The following is a 14,124-nucleotide window of genomic DNA, read 5'->3' as shown; positions in this document are numbered from 1 at the left end:
CGTGAATGGAGGGACGAATGGAGACGTGTCGTCTTCAGCGATGAGAGTCGCTTCTGCCTTGGTGCCAATGATGGTCGTATGCGTGTTTGGCGCCGTGCAGGTGAGCGCCACAATCAGGACTGCATACGACCGAGGCACACAGGGCCAACACCCGGCATCATGGTGTGGGGAGCGATCTCCTACACTGGCCGTATACCACTGGTGATCGTCGAGGGGACACTGAATAGTGCACGGTACATCCAAACCGTCATCGAACCCATCGTTCTACCATTCCTAGACCGGCAAGGGAACTTGCTGTTCCAACAGGACAATGCACGTCCGCATGTATCCCGTGCCACCCAACGTGCTCTAGAAGGTGTAAGTCAACTACCCTGGCCAGCAAGATCTCCGGATCTGTCCCCCATTGAGCATGTTTGGGACTGGATGAAGCGTCGTCTCACGCGGTCTGCACGTCCAGCACGAACGCTGGTCCAACTGAGGCGCCAGGTGGAAATGGCATGGCAAGCCGTTCCACAGGACTACATCCAGCATCTCTACGATCGTCTCCATGGGAGAATAGCAGCCTGCATTGCTGCGAAAGGTGGATACACACTGTACTAGTGCCGACATTGTGCATGCTCTGTTGCCTGTGTCTATGTGCCTGTGGTTCTGTCAGTGTGATCATGTGACGTATCTGACCCCAGGAATGTGTCAATAAAGTTTCCCCTTCCTGGGACAATGAATTCACGGTGTTCTTATTTCAATTTCCAGGAGTGTATGTCCATTGTGTCAGCAAGCAGACATGTTGGTTGCAGGCCCTCAACTGGCCCACTGCTAACCATAACAGGGTCATCACTGGCACAGAGGCAGAACCAGCTTTCATCATAAAACACAACAGAGTTCCACCCTGCCCACCAATGAGTTCTTGCTTGACACCACTGAAATCGGAAACGGTGGTGGTCTGGGATTCTTGGAATGCACGCTCCAGGGTGTCTGGCTCGGAGCTGTCCTTGAGGTAACCGATTTGTAACAGTTTGTCGTGTCATTGCAATGCCAGCTGCTGCTCAGATTGTTGTTGCAGATGCAGTACGATGTGCCACAGCCATATGCCGAACACGATGGTCTTCCCTTTCGGTAGTTCCGCGTGGCCGTATGGAGCCCGGTCTTCTTGCGGCCGCACTTTCTCGTGAACACCTCTGCCAGAAATCAAGTACAGTGGCTATATTCCTGCCAAGTCTTCCTTCAGTATCGCGGAAGGAACGTCCAGCTTCTCGTAGCCCTGTTACACGACCTCGTTCAAACTCAATGAGATAGTCATAATGGCATCTTTGTCGTCTTAAAGGCATTCCTGACTAACATCAACTCATCCCGTCCAGTCTCAGACATAACTAAAGCTCACGACCGTCACAACGTGTATTTAAAGCAAACAAGCGCTACAAGCCCCACTCTTATGCGAGTGGAGCAAAATTTTAGTAAACACCATCTTTCAGATGTAGATACACGCGTATCAACTTTCTTTTTTGTCACACAACTTCTTCTTGGTGTTCCGACTTTTTCCCCGTGTGGAACAGTCTCTCCTTTTCCACTTCTCATTCGCAACACTAAATTCAGAACACTCATTCACGCTAAACCGCTCAGGATTTCAAATCACTGGGAAATGTAATAAAATGAATTCAAATAAACCTTTGTTTTTGGCTACTAAACTGACTTTTGGTCGGTAACTGAGCTGTGACTGACACAAAAGAGAATATCTACTCACACAGAACTACAGCTCAACGATGTTTTGTCGAATAGCACTCACAACAAAATGTTTAGTGTGACTCGCACTTGGAAATACGCGTTTCGACTTATGCGTCCTCCTCAAGAGCACAGAAAGGTCAATAGTCTTTCCAAGGAGATGCTAGATACTGTAAGCAATGCAGTTTCGTTCTGAACCGTCGTAACCCATCACTTCTGTAAACCGTTGGCTCTCCTTCTTTTGCAAAGCCATGTTTGAGTTGAGGTCTTCTCTAGGTATAAGGAACTTTTGAAGCAAATACCCTTCTTTGTCTGTAGCTTGTCTGCGTCTATTTTTTTAAGAGGTTCCCCGTTTTTAGGATGCTTGTTCTCTACACTCACCAGTCTTGCACATTCCTGTGCTCCGTGAAGCGAGCCGTGTGAATCGGCCATCAGACTCCATTAGGGTTAAGGTCCGATATGCATCAGTGCAAGAAAATGAGCGTCGCCATGCAAGACATTGGAACAGAAACTAGAGCTATGTGATCTGATCAAAAGGATCCCATTAGCGGGCATCAGTGTGGGATGTTTCTACCCTTAGCCTTTATGACGGCTTTAACTCTGCTGGGGACATTTTCAGCGAGGTGTCTGAATATCTGTGGAGGAATGACAGCCCATCCTCCTCAAGAGCCTTAACCAGAGAAGATGGTAATGTTGGGCGCTGGGGTCTGGAGTGAAGTTGTCGTTCTAACTCATCCAAAGGGCGCCCCTTGGATTTAGCTCGGGACTCTGGGCGGACCTGTCGACTTCTGGAATGTTTCTCTGCACAGACAATTGCCTCACAGACACTGCTTTACGACAGGTTCAAGCTGATACTGTCATCGTCTCCGAACTATTCGTTTACTGTAGCCAGCACACAATGCTGTAAAATGTTTTCACATCCTTCCGCACTTAGCGTTTTCTCAAATTCAATGAGAGGGCTGCACCACAATCACGAAGACACCTCCTTACAGTAACACCACCCCTTGCGTCCTGTTGGCTCTACACATGATGGTTCCCCAGACACTTGCTAAATCCAAAACAGTCTGTCGGATTGCCACAGGGTATAGCGTGATTCATCAAATCACCCGTTTCTACATTACTGGCCATTAAAATTGCTACACAATGAAGATGACGTGCTACAGGCGCGAAATTTAAAGAAAGATGCTGTGATATGCATATGATTAGCTTTTAAGAGCATTAATACAAGGTTGGAGCCGGTGGCGACACCTACAATGTGATGACATGAGGAAAGTTTCCAACCGATTTCTCATACACAAACAGCAGGTGACCGGCGTAGCCTGGTGGAATGTGTTGTGAAGCCTCGTGTAAGGAGGACAAATGCGTACCATCATGTTTCCGACTTTGATAAAGGTCGGATTGTAGCCTATCGCGACTGCGGTTTATCGTATCGCGACATTGCTGCTCGCGTTGATCGAGATCCAATGACTGTTAGCAGAATATGGAATCGGTGCGTTCAGGAGGGTAATACGGAACGCCGTGCTGGAACCCAACGGCCTCGTATCACTAGCAGTCGAGATGACAGACATATTATCCGCATGGCTGTAACGGATCGTGCAGCCACGTCTCGATCCCTGAGTCAACAGATGGGGACGTTTGCAAGAAAACAACCATCTGCACTAACAGTTCGACGACGTTTGCAGCAGCATGGACTATCAGCTCGGAGACCATGGCTGTGGCTACCCTTGACGCTGCATCACAGGCAGGAGCGCCTGCGATGGTGTACTCAACAACGAACCTGGGTGCACGAATGGCGAAACGTCATTTTTTCGGATGAATCCCGGTTCTGTTTACAGCATCACGATGGTCGGATCCGTGTTTGGCGACATCGCGGTGAACGCACATTGGAAGTGTGTATTCGTCATCGCCATACTGGCGTATCACCCGGCGTGATAGTATGGGGTGCCATTGGTTACACGTCTCTGTCACCTCTTGTTCGCATTGACGGCACTTTGAACAGTGGACGTTACATTCCAGATGTGTTACGACCCGTGGCTCTACCCTTCATTCGACCCCTGTGTAACCCTATATTTCAGAAGGATAATGCACGACCGCACGTTGCAAGTCCTGTACGGGCCTTTCTGGATACAGAAAATGTTCGACTGCTGCCCTGACCAGCGCAGTCTCCAGATCTCTCACCAATTGAAAACGTCTGGACAATGGTGGCCGAGCAACTGGCTCGTCGCAATACGCCAGTCACTACTCTTCATGAACTGTGGTATCGTGTTGAAGCTGCATGGGCAGCTGTACCTGTACACGCCATCGAAGCTCTGTTTGACTCAATTCCCAGGCGTATCAAGGCTGTTATTACGGCCAGAGGTGGTTGTTCTGGGGACTGACTTCTCAGGATTTATGCACCCAAATTGCGTGAAAATGTAATCACATGTCAGTTCTAGTATAATATACACTCCTGGAAATTGAAATAAGAACACCGTGAATTCATTGTCCCAGGAAGGGGAAACTTTATTGACACATTCCTGGGGTCAGATACATCACATGATCACATTGACAGAACCACAGGCACATAGACACAGGCAACAGTCGGCACTAGTACAGTGTATATCCACCTTTCGCAGCAATGCAGGCTGCTATTCTCCCATGGAGACGATCGTAGAGATGCTGGATGTAGTCCTGTGGAACGGCTTGCCATGCCATTTCCACCTGGCGCCTCAGTTGGACCAGCGTTCGTGCTGGACGTGCAGACCGCGTGAGACGACGCTTCATCCAGTCCCAAACATGCTCAATGGGGGACAGATCCGGAGATCTTGCTGGCCAGGGTAGTTGACTTACACCTTCTAGAGCACGATGGGTGGCACGGGATACATGCGGACGTGCATTGTCCTGTTGGAACAGCAAGTTCCCTTGCCGGTCTAGGAATGGTAGAACGATGGGTTCGATGACGGTTTGGATGTACCGTGCACTATTCAGTGTCCCCTCGACGATCACCAGTGGTGTACGGCCAGTGTAGGAGATCGCTCCCCACACCATGATGCGGGGTGTTGGCCCTGTGTGCCTCGGTCGTATGCAGTCCTGATTGTGGCGCTCACCTGCACGGCGCCAAACACGCATACGACCATCATTGGCACCAAGGCAGAAGCGACTCTCATCGCTGAAGACGACACGTCTCCATTCGTCCCTCCATTCACGCCTGTCGCGACACCACTGGAGGCGGGCTGCACGATGTTGGGGCGTCAGCGGAAGACGGCCTAACGGTGTGCGGGACCGTAGCCCAGCTTCATGGAGACGGTTGCGAATGGTCCTCGCCGATACCCCAGGAGCAACAGTGTCCCTAATTTGCTGGGAAGTGGCGGTGCGGTCCCCTACGGCACTGCGTAGGATCCTACGGTCTTGGCGTGCATCCGTGCGTCGCTGCGGTCCGGTCCCAGGTCGACGGGCACGTGCACCTTCCGCCGACCACTGGCGACAACATCGATGTACTGTGGAGACCTCACGCCCCACGTGTTGAGCAATTCGGCGGTACGTCCACCCGGCCTCCCGCATGCCCACTATACGCCCTCGCTCAAAGTCCGTCAACTGCACATACGGTTCACGTCCACGCTGTCGCGGCATGCTACCAGTGTTAAAGACTGCGATGGAGCTCCGTATGCCACGGCAAACTGGCTGACACTGACGGCGGCGGTGCACAAATGCTGCGCAGCTAGCGCCATTCGACGGCCAACACCGCGGTTCCTGGTGTGTCCGCTGTGCCGTGCGTGTGATCATTGCTTGTACAGCCCTCTCGCAGTGTCCGGAGCAAGTATGGTGGGTCTGACACACCGGTGTCAATGTGTTCTTTTTTCCATTTCCAGGAGTGTATTTGTCCAATGAATACCCATTTATCATCTGCATTTATTCTTGGTGTAGCAATTTTAATGTCCAGTAGTGTAGTTATCTACTGCTCAGTGGCGTTGTTTACATAACCTCAAGCATCGCTTAGCACTGACTACATGTACGTGAGGCATATGAGGAGTTGCTCGACCATTGTATCCCATTCTTTTTTATTTCCTATGCAGAGCCAGTGCACTAACTGGACAAGTGTTTTTCCTTCCGTGATCATGCAATTTTTTACAGCCACCTTCCGCAATGCTCGACGGGCCCTTTTCGTCAGCACTTGAGGTCTGCCTGGTCTTGATTCAGCTGTGTCTCTTGCTTCGCGCTTCCGCGACACCATCACCCAATAGTCGACTTGGGGAAATATCCCTGATGTATGTGTTACTCAGGTTACGTCCAATGACCAGTCGACGTTCGAAGTCACTGAGCTCTACTGACTGACCAGTTCTACTGTTACTGCTTCTGTACTGACAATACTCCCTGCCTCCGTTTATAATAGCGGATCCGCCTCTCGTGAGGCCGGATAGTGTTTAGCCGCCATTCTTCAAGCTTGCTTAGCTTTCAATTCTTTTCCATTTCCAGGCTGAGTCTCAAGTTAAAAGTTTGGTTTGGCGACACCTCACTCCTGCATTGGCAGTTGCCTCAGAACAGAAACGCATTGTTTACTATGAACTGCACGCAGGGCGTATGCCAAACGCCAAAACCTACGTCACGTTGGAGCAATAACGGATCCTACACGAAGAGTCTTCACTTCTATGCAGTAGTGCTCAGTAACAAACCTGGACCACTCACCGCTCTGAGCGCCGCTGACATCAGCACTAAACGTTAAGTGCACTCGTGTTTACTCCAGTAGGAGTAACTGCTACTGATAAACATTCGCGCGGTGCACATGCAGTTCATTTCCGACACTGTCCTCTCACGTCACACGATTACTACGCAACTACGTACAACCGACAGGAGAACAGGAACTATTCTTTACCCTCTTCAGCACGGATTGAGGTACACAACGCCTCTTTGTTTCCTGTGAGTCGTGAAATGTTCTCGATACACCTTAAGAGCAGTAAATGGGCTTTGTCATCAACAGATGTGGTTGTTTTCTCGTGGAGGGTAGGACTTGAATGTACAGTTTAGAATGAACAGCTGTCCACACACCGTCTAGGCAGTTTTCTGTCCACAGCAAGTTTGAAAGACGAGAGTAAGGAAGGAACATTACATCCTGACGTCCTGTTGGCATTATTAGAGCAGTTTCAAGAATTTTTTGGAACATTGTCCTTAGGAAGATACCGATCGATAAAATTATATTAAAATTATTTCAATAACACAGCCTGGATGGCATGAAAGTTGTATATAGTTCGTTTGGTGGCCGGATATGGTCTCTTACCACATCATTATCACACTTTTTTTTATTCTTTGGTGACAGCACGAGCCGCTGGCGTGGAGGAAGTTGCTCTGGAGTAGTGTGGAACACTGCAATAGAGAAGAAAAGGAAGTACCAGCATGCCACATGAAAGTATTTCTTACATGGTATAAGAACATTCCCAGGGTCTGCTACTAATTAATATTCATTACATGTTCTAGCTTCCCTCAATCTGATACTCAACTGATAGGTTTATTTGGCGGGGCAAGGGGCGAATTGTGTTGACGAAGAATTTTTTATAAGATAGGAGGGGAGAGGGAGGTGAGGGACGGGTAGCTGCCCATCCCTGCACCGCGCTGGGTACGCCCTTGACACTATATGTTCGAATTGCCTTCCACTGACAAGTACACGTGTATCAGACCTACGTCGCGCTGTAGTCGAGATACACTGACGTATTGCTGACTATTTGAGTATGTTTTTCCACCGTTCCAGCAGACGGACATCAAGGTAATCTGCATTTTGTGCCGTGATTCCATAGAAGACACTGAAAAATAGTCCTACAAATAAAAGTTAATGCACGTCGGCTTCCGAATAATTGATTCCGTGACAGATGGATAGAAACAGGTGAACCAATTCCCTTGTTTCCTTCTTCCCTGGATCAAAATCAACTATACTTTTATTTGCAAGGTCAATTGAAAAGATTTTGTGTGCCGAATTTCAGCACAACACGCAAAGAGGCATCGTTCCCGTACTGTATAAGTCTGCGAAAACTTAGGAAATACTCAGAATATTTGTGACACAGTGCGAAGGCTCGTTGAAGTATCCATGAATACCGAAAGAGGTCTTTTGAACATGAAATGGAGCTACACTTTTTCCCTTGGCATTGGAGGACGAGTTCTTCATAAGTGGAATGTCAGATAGTAATAAAGTAACAGCACCGCAAACCACTGCTCCACTACTAGCAGATGATGCCTTGCAAATGGTTGCCCTACCGTACCAAATGTAAACAGACACAAGTGTTTATTGTTATGACTACTACATCGAGTGATGAAAATGTTGTCCTTGAGCACTGATGCACGCTGTAACAGAGACAAGTAAAAGCAATTTCTGGTGTGCCCCAGGAAAGTGTGCGGGGGTCTTCCTCGTTCAAATGTTTGTTAATGACCTAGCAGACATTAACAGCAACCTCAAACTATAATGAAGCACAGTCCGTAAAAACCTGCAGAAATATTCAGTCAGATTGAAAATTGTTTAACTTCATATTTGTAATTATTACAGTTCTGGTGAAAGACGCAAGGAAATGTGTAGAGCCATCTCTGACAATACTAATATTCTGAATGAGAACAAAAAACAGAAACAAAAAAACAGAAATTTATTACTCTTGTTATAAATCATGAAAAATCAAATTCTCTTGTATTTGACTGCGGTTATAAAAATATTTTTTACCGACTACTAATAATTAATCCACTAATCCTCGCAACAGACAACTTATTTCGTCTTGCCGCTACAACTGCATGAATATTCTGCATCCAACAACATGCTAAAACAATTCAAAAGAAATACTGCGACCCATGCAGAGTACAATGCATGGTCACAACTACTGCCACAACTACTGCCATTTTTTGTATAGAAACTGAATAATCAGGAGGGTTTGGTCAACAAGCCTTAAGCAGTGTAAAACATGAAAGAAACCAATAAAAACTTTTAATTTATTACATTCTGAATATCGATAATTTAAACACTGACAAACTTTACTCGGATCTTTCCTTTTCTTCGACAGGCTGATTAGCAACAACTTTAATTATTTCACTATGTCTATAATGAATAATTACGTATCTGGTCACAACAAAGATGTGAATATTACTCTCAATGTACGCGTACACAAATCTGAAAGAAACCATCCAGTGCGCAAGCAAGCAACAACTACTAGCAGTAAAAAGGCAAATTACCAAAAATCTTTCATTTATACCCAAGTCTCCTCTGGCACCACTAGCACAGTCACGATGGGCTGCAACCTCATCTGTCGCTGACTACTCTCAACAACTGTTCGCTCGCTACCATTTGCGATAATATCTCAGATTCAGAGTTTGTGTATGCAGAATCAGTGACCAACTTTCCAAAGAAATATTAAGTCCAACCTTCATAACCCCACACTCACTTTTAAGAAACGCAAAATTCTTACATAATAAAACTGAGAAAAACAGCATCAGATGTTTTACAAAATTAGTAAAATACATAAACATAAGCATAAGATTACATAAGTTATGCACGAAACAGGAAATTGAAAAGCTTACAGCATAGTCAAGGAAAATAACAAACAAGTATCATCTTGTGCATCTAAGCACTCGTATCCACATGACATTGACAGTACTTCATTTGGTAGGATAACAAAATATTATTCATAGTTCTTGCAGAGATAAAAATATTACATAGGATTGCAAATCGTGCAAAGACAAAGAAAATGAGTATACAAGTATCATTGTGCAGGTAAGCACTATATCTGCAAGACATTGGCGTTAGTTCATTTGACAAGATAACAAAATTTTACTTCTCTTTTAAGTTCATTTTCTATCATCACAAGCCTTTAAAATGAATGTGAATGACTATTGAGAAGGATAAGAGTTATCAGTATCTGTTATGTGACATACAGTGGCTTAATCGACAGGTACCACAAATTTCCTATGGAACAACATTACAATACCATGCAAAAAGTAATTTGAAGATTTAGTTGACGAAGAAAGAGCAAAAAATTGCAACGATCGACAGACAGGATTAATTGTTTTGTACATCAAGAGGCACTCTGTGCTGAATTTGCAGGCATGGAGCATTGATGAAATTGGTGGTACTAATAGTAAATTTTCTGATGTTGCACGCATTATTCCACTGTCAGCTGCAACGATTTTCCATGAAACTGACAGAAAAGTATGGAAGCTTTATATATCACTGAAAAGTACGTTGGTTAAGTCAAGAGACATGCCTGGAATGATTTTTCGATTTAGACCCCGCTGTTGTTGAATTTATGAAGGAGAAAGTAGAGCAGGAACGAAAACTATAACATCCGAAATGGACCGCTGACCTCTTATTTTAAGTGGACTGGACTGCACATTGATCACAGTAAAACATTGTAAGATGAAAAACAACTTGTTTCTGATTTGATTGTGATGCATTTAAAAAGAAAATCGCGTTGTAAAAGGGACAAATTCTGACAAAAGAAACTCCTCCATTTCCCTAAGTCCTAATAAAAAACTAATTTTAAAAAATTCGTTGTTGACTATGAAAGAAATACAAGGATAGTTTTCTAAACGTTTTGTTTTTGGCATTTCAGTTGAAAGTGCCCCTGTGCATGTACAAATGGAACTGATTGCTCTCTATTGTAACCCCCTTTAAAAAGACAATTTCTTTTGCATTAAAACTCTTGGAAGCCCACATAGTTTTCTTCAAGAAGACTATTCACATCTACATAATCAGTTTCCAAATGTGGTGAAATATTTCAATGAACATATGTATGTGAAAAGATTTTTTCGATTATGGGGCTAAAGAAGTCACAATTACATGGTAACCTGAGTGACAAAATCTGTGGAATTGACTGTGTCTATTCATATGCAGACAGTTTGTACCAGATAAAATTTTTATTGTGTCTTCAGCGCTCCAAAACAAATTAACGAACAAAAAAGTTTGTTTTGTGAGTGATCTACATTGTTGAGAAATGTGAAACATAAAATCAAGTCATATGCAATGTGGTTGCATTGCCATTTAAATGCAACAAGTTTCCAGTTTCTCCCTTTTCCCCTTCCTCTCACTCAGAAAGTACGGAATGGTGGTGGGGGAAGTGTGTAGCAAGGCTGAACACTAGGGCACTCACGCTAAGGCACAGTTCGCGTTCCGAATTCATGGCTGCGTCTGCTGTACGGACACTGGAGGAGGATTTCATTGGTGTTTATAAACTGTGCACTGCTTGTTGCAGGTCCTCAACTCACATAACCTGTGGTGTGTGCCCACAGGTATCGTGCTGTACGAGCTACATGCACCCATCATGATCCTGGCAACGCGGCGCTTCGAGGCTCGCACGATCGGCAAGCGGGAGCTGGGTCGTGACCTCAAGAAGGTGGTGCGCTGCCTGGAGGAAGCCAGCCTCATCCTCGGCTTCGAGCCTGAGGGATCCTCGGAAGCGCTGATGGCGGCCGCCGCCAGAGACGCACTCGATCGCCTCAGGGACTGGCAGACCGTCATCGGCAAGCTCAACGCGTAGCTCTGTGGGCAGAATTGAACACGATGGCAGGGAAGTGAGCCACCACCACCATGTTCTCAGGACAACTGGCTTGGCTCGAGAGAGCTGGAGATGATCGCTGTCTTGTAGTTCACACAGCTCTCGTTCTACCAAAGATTTCCGCTGTTGAACAAATACTTGGATACAACCACAGCCTTACATTTTGCAGTCTGAATATGTGGCACTTTCAGTATAACCAGAAAATGAAACTGTCACCAAAATGAGGTGGAACATCAGTTTTTTTATTAGCTGAGCCCTTAAGTCACATATATTATAGAAAAACCAAAGAAAAAATTTAGAATGGCCCATGTTAAATGCCATAAAAACACACACACACACACACACACACACACACATATATATATGTAATATATGTAATATATATATATTTTCTTGTAAACACACGAACTATAGATTATTTTCACATAAATCGTGATAACATATTGAAAAAAACACAGTGAATCTTAAACACTTAAACTATCAGTTAGTTTCTTATGAGCCAGATTCGTATTTCGTTTGTGTGCAGAGCCATCACCCTGGCGTTCCACCAGCATTAGTTTGGCTATAGATGCCTGACGTTCCAAATAGACTGATACTTTGTCCAGCTGCTTTGTTCGCTCTGTAGGTGTCATGTCTTCAGATTGAGCACCAACATCAACAACTAACCCATTATCATTATCGCTATTGTCTGCAGACGAACAAAAGGCGAAATTTTCATCATTAGAAATCAGATTGTAGTCAGTATCATTCTCATTTCGAAGCAACTCATTTGTGTCATATTTCAGGATTCAGGGATGTTTACCAATTTTTCAGCAGACTGTGACTGGTCGACATAGTCGCCAGTTTCTTTATTCGATGGGCAATGGCAGTCCACATATCTTTCCAATACCTCATGATTGTTGATTTGTGAAGATGATCCCACACAGATGCAGTCATATAAATGACGCCTTTCGCATTAATTGATTTCAAAAGTATTATCACACCATTTTCCCGCTCTTCTTCAACAATATTGCATAATATCTGTCTCTTACACATGTGTTTAACATTTTCCTGATTTTTTTTTTCAGTTGACTGCAACAGTCCCATCACTTTCGATGATCAAAATTTCACTTTGATGCAGCCACTGACCAGTTCTTCTACATCTGACTGAGAGAGAGCAATGTCAATGAGTAATTAGCTCTTCATTGTCAGAAGCAACCTTCTTGTTACACACGACACAAATTCTTCACAGAACCACTTTTTCTAGAGCAACCATCCATCGACACATTCTTTTTTAGGGGGGGGGAGGGGCATCTAAGAAAGTGGCAAAGGTAAATGTGGTCTTTGGGAAAACAAGCCTAGTCTTTAATAGGCTGGCACAGTGGTTCAAAATCAAGAGCTGTAAAAGAATCCAGGGACAGTAATTCTCCCTGTCTCTTCCCCTACTCTTTCATATACTCCTGACAGACTGCAAGTTTGTTGCAAATGGGAAAAAAATCGAAAGTGGCTAACACATCACTACAGCACCATCAAATGAAATGGCAGTTATCACACATTATTGTTATGTAAAGCAATTGTTATTCTTCTGATCTGTTAGGATGTGAGAAATTATCTTAAACTTTATGCAATCATCTTTTGTGAAGTTTTGCACATTGTTAACCAATAATATAGCAATAAATTTGAAAATATGAAACCTGGAGAGGTCCTAATGTGCTATATGATTTCATGTGGTACCAGTCTCTACTGAAATGTCATTAAAGTTTAATTTTCTCCAGACAGCTAACTCTGTATCAAAAAGGACGCTTATCTTGCAAAATTTAAAGACTGGTCCAGGTTTTCCACTTCTTTCTTTGAAATGCCTTGAACTGTAAGTGTGAATTACTTCCAGAGAACCTAATATGACTAAGTTTTCTTTTTCAGTCTGTCTTAGAACAATCATTTTCCATACAGCAAGGGAACATTACACCTTTAAATCAAATGCCTTGTTTGGTTTTTGTTTCATTTTATATATCCAGCTGTTCGCAATGGTGTATGAGGGTACAATTTATCTGTGAACATGCCTCTATTGTGTCATACTGCATAAATGAACATCAAACTTTAGCTCTCTTTTTGTCTGCATCTTACCCACACCTAAAATTTAAATGACAAAGATCTTCTCTCTCATTGTGACTGTGCCATCATTGAAAAGCTTAATTCCTTATTTTTCCTGACATGAACACATGAAAATAGCAAAATTCATACTGTGGTTATCATTAAATGAATAACAGCGATGGTTGTGCATGACAGTGGCCTAGTGACTAGTCGATTCTGTGATGAATCAAATTAGATTTGGAGAACAGGATCAATTATTTTGTTGTAAAAGAAATATATTCTAAACAAAAGATATTCATTGCACTCTATTCACAGGACTGTGGGATGAAAAGTGTTACAACAATATTTATGGACATCATTGCATCTGCTTGGCAAGTCATGCCATATTCTTTTCTAGAGGTGATAGGGATGGAAAACATATTTTTGTAAGACTTACTGAAGAAAAATACATTGCATTTTCCTGGATGGTGCTCACATGAGATATGAATTACTTGATCTCAGTGAAGAGCAAGAATATGCTCCCTTATCAACTGAAAATAACTTACCTAATTTCGAATAGAATGCTTCTATCTGTATTGACTAATTTACTGTCTGAGAACCTGAAGATATGTACTTAGTAATACTAATCAGTGTCCATTGTACATTTTGCGCATCTAAACGTCCAGTGTTGAAAAGTAATAAAACTGAATACCAAGTTGTTTTAATCTCCAGCATTTATAACAGTGATATTCCTTAACACCTTCATGTTAACAAGTACCATATAAGATGTCTAAACAAAACAAAAAACACAAAAGAATTTCATAATGCCAAAATGGATGTTGTGACAAATAATGCTGTAAAGTAA

At 43.8% G+C, this 14,124-nt stretch overlaps 1 protein-coding gene across 1 annotated transcript in view; it reads left to right on the top strand.

Moving 5' to 3' along the window:
- LOC126161374 (SET domain-containing protein SmydA-8-like) overlaps positions 1-11,560 on the top strand; it is a 320,527-nt gene extending 308,967 nt beyond the window's left edge. Inside the window, exon 8 of the mRNA XM_049917148.1 lies at positions 10,945-11,560. Coding sequence (XP_049773105.1) covers positions 10,945-11,192 — 248 coding nt within the window. The 3' untranslated portion in view covers positions 11,193-11,560. The remainder of the gene's footprint in view (positions 1-10,944) is intronic.
- Positions 11,561-14,124: the final 2,564 nt, after the last annotated feature.

The sequence above is a fragment of the Schistocerca cancellata genome, chromosome 2, assembly GCF_023864275.1.
Source record: "Schistocerca cancellata isolate TAMUIC-IGC-003103 chromosome 2, iqSchCanc2.1, whole genome shotgun sequence".
Lineage (NCBI taxonomy): Eukaryota > Metazoa > Arthropoda > Insecta > Orthoptera > Acrididae > Schistocerca > Schistocerca cancellata.
The sequence above is the reverse complement of the archived record's forward strand: the minus strand, read 5'-3'. Positions and strand labels throughout refer to the sequence as shown.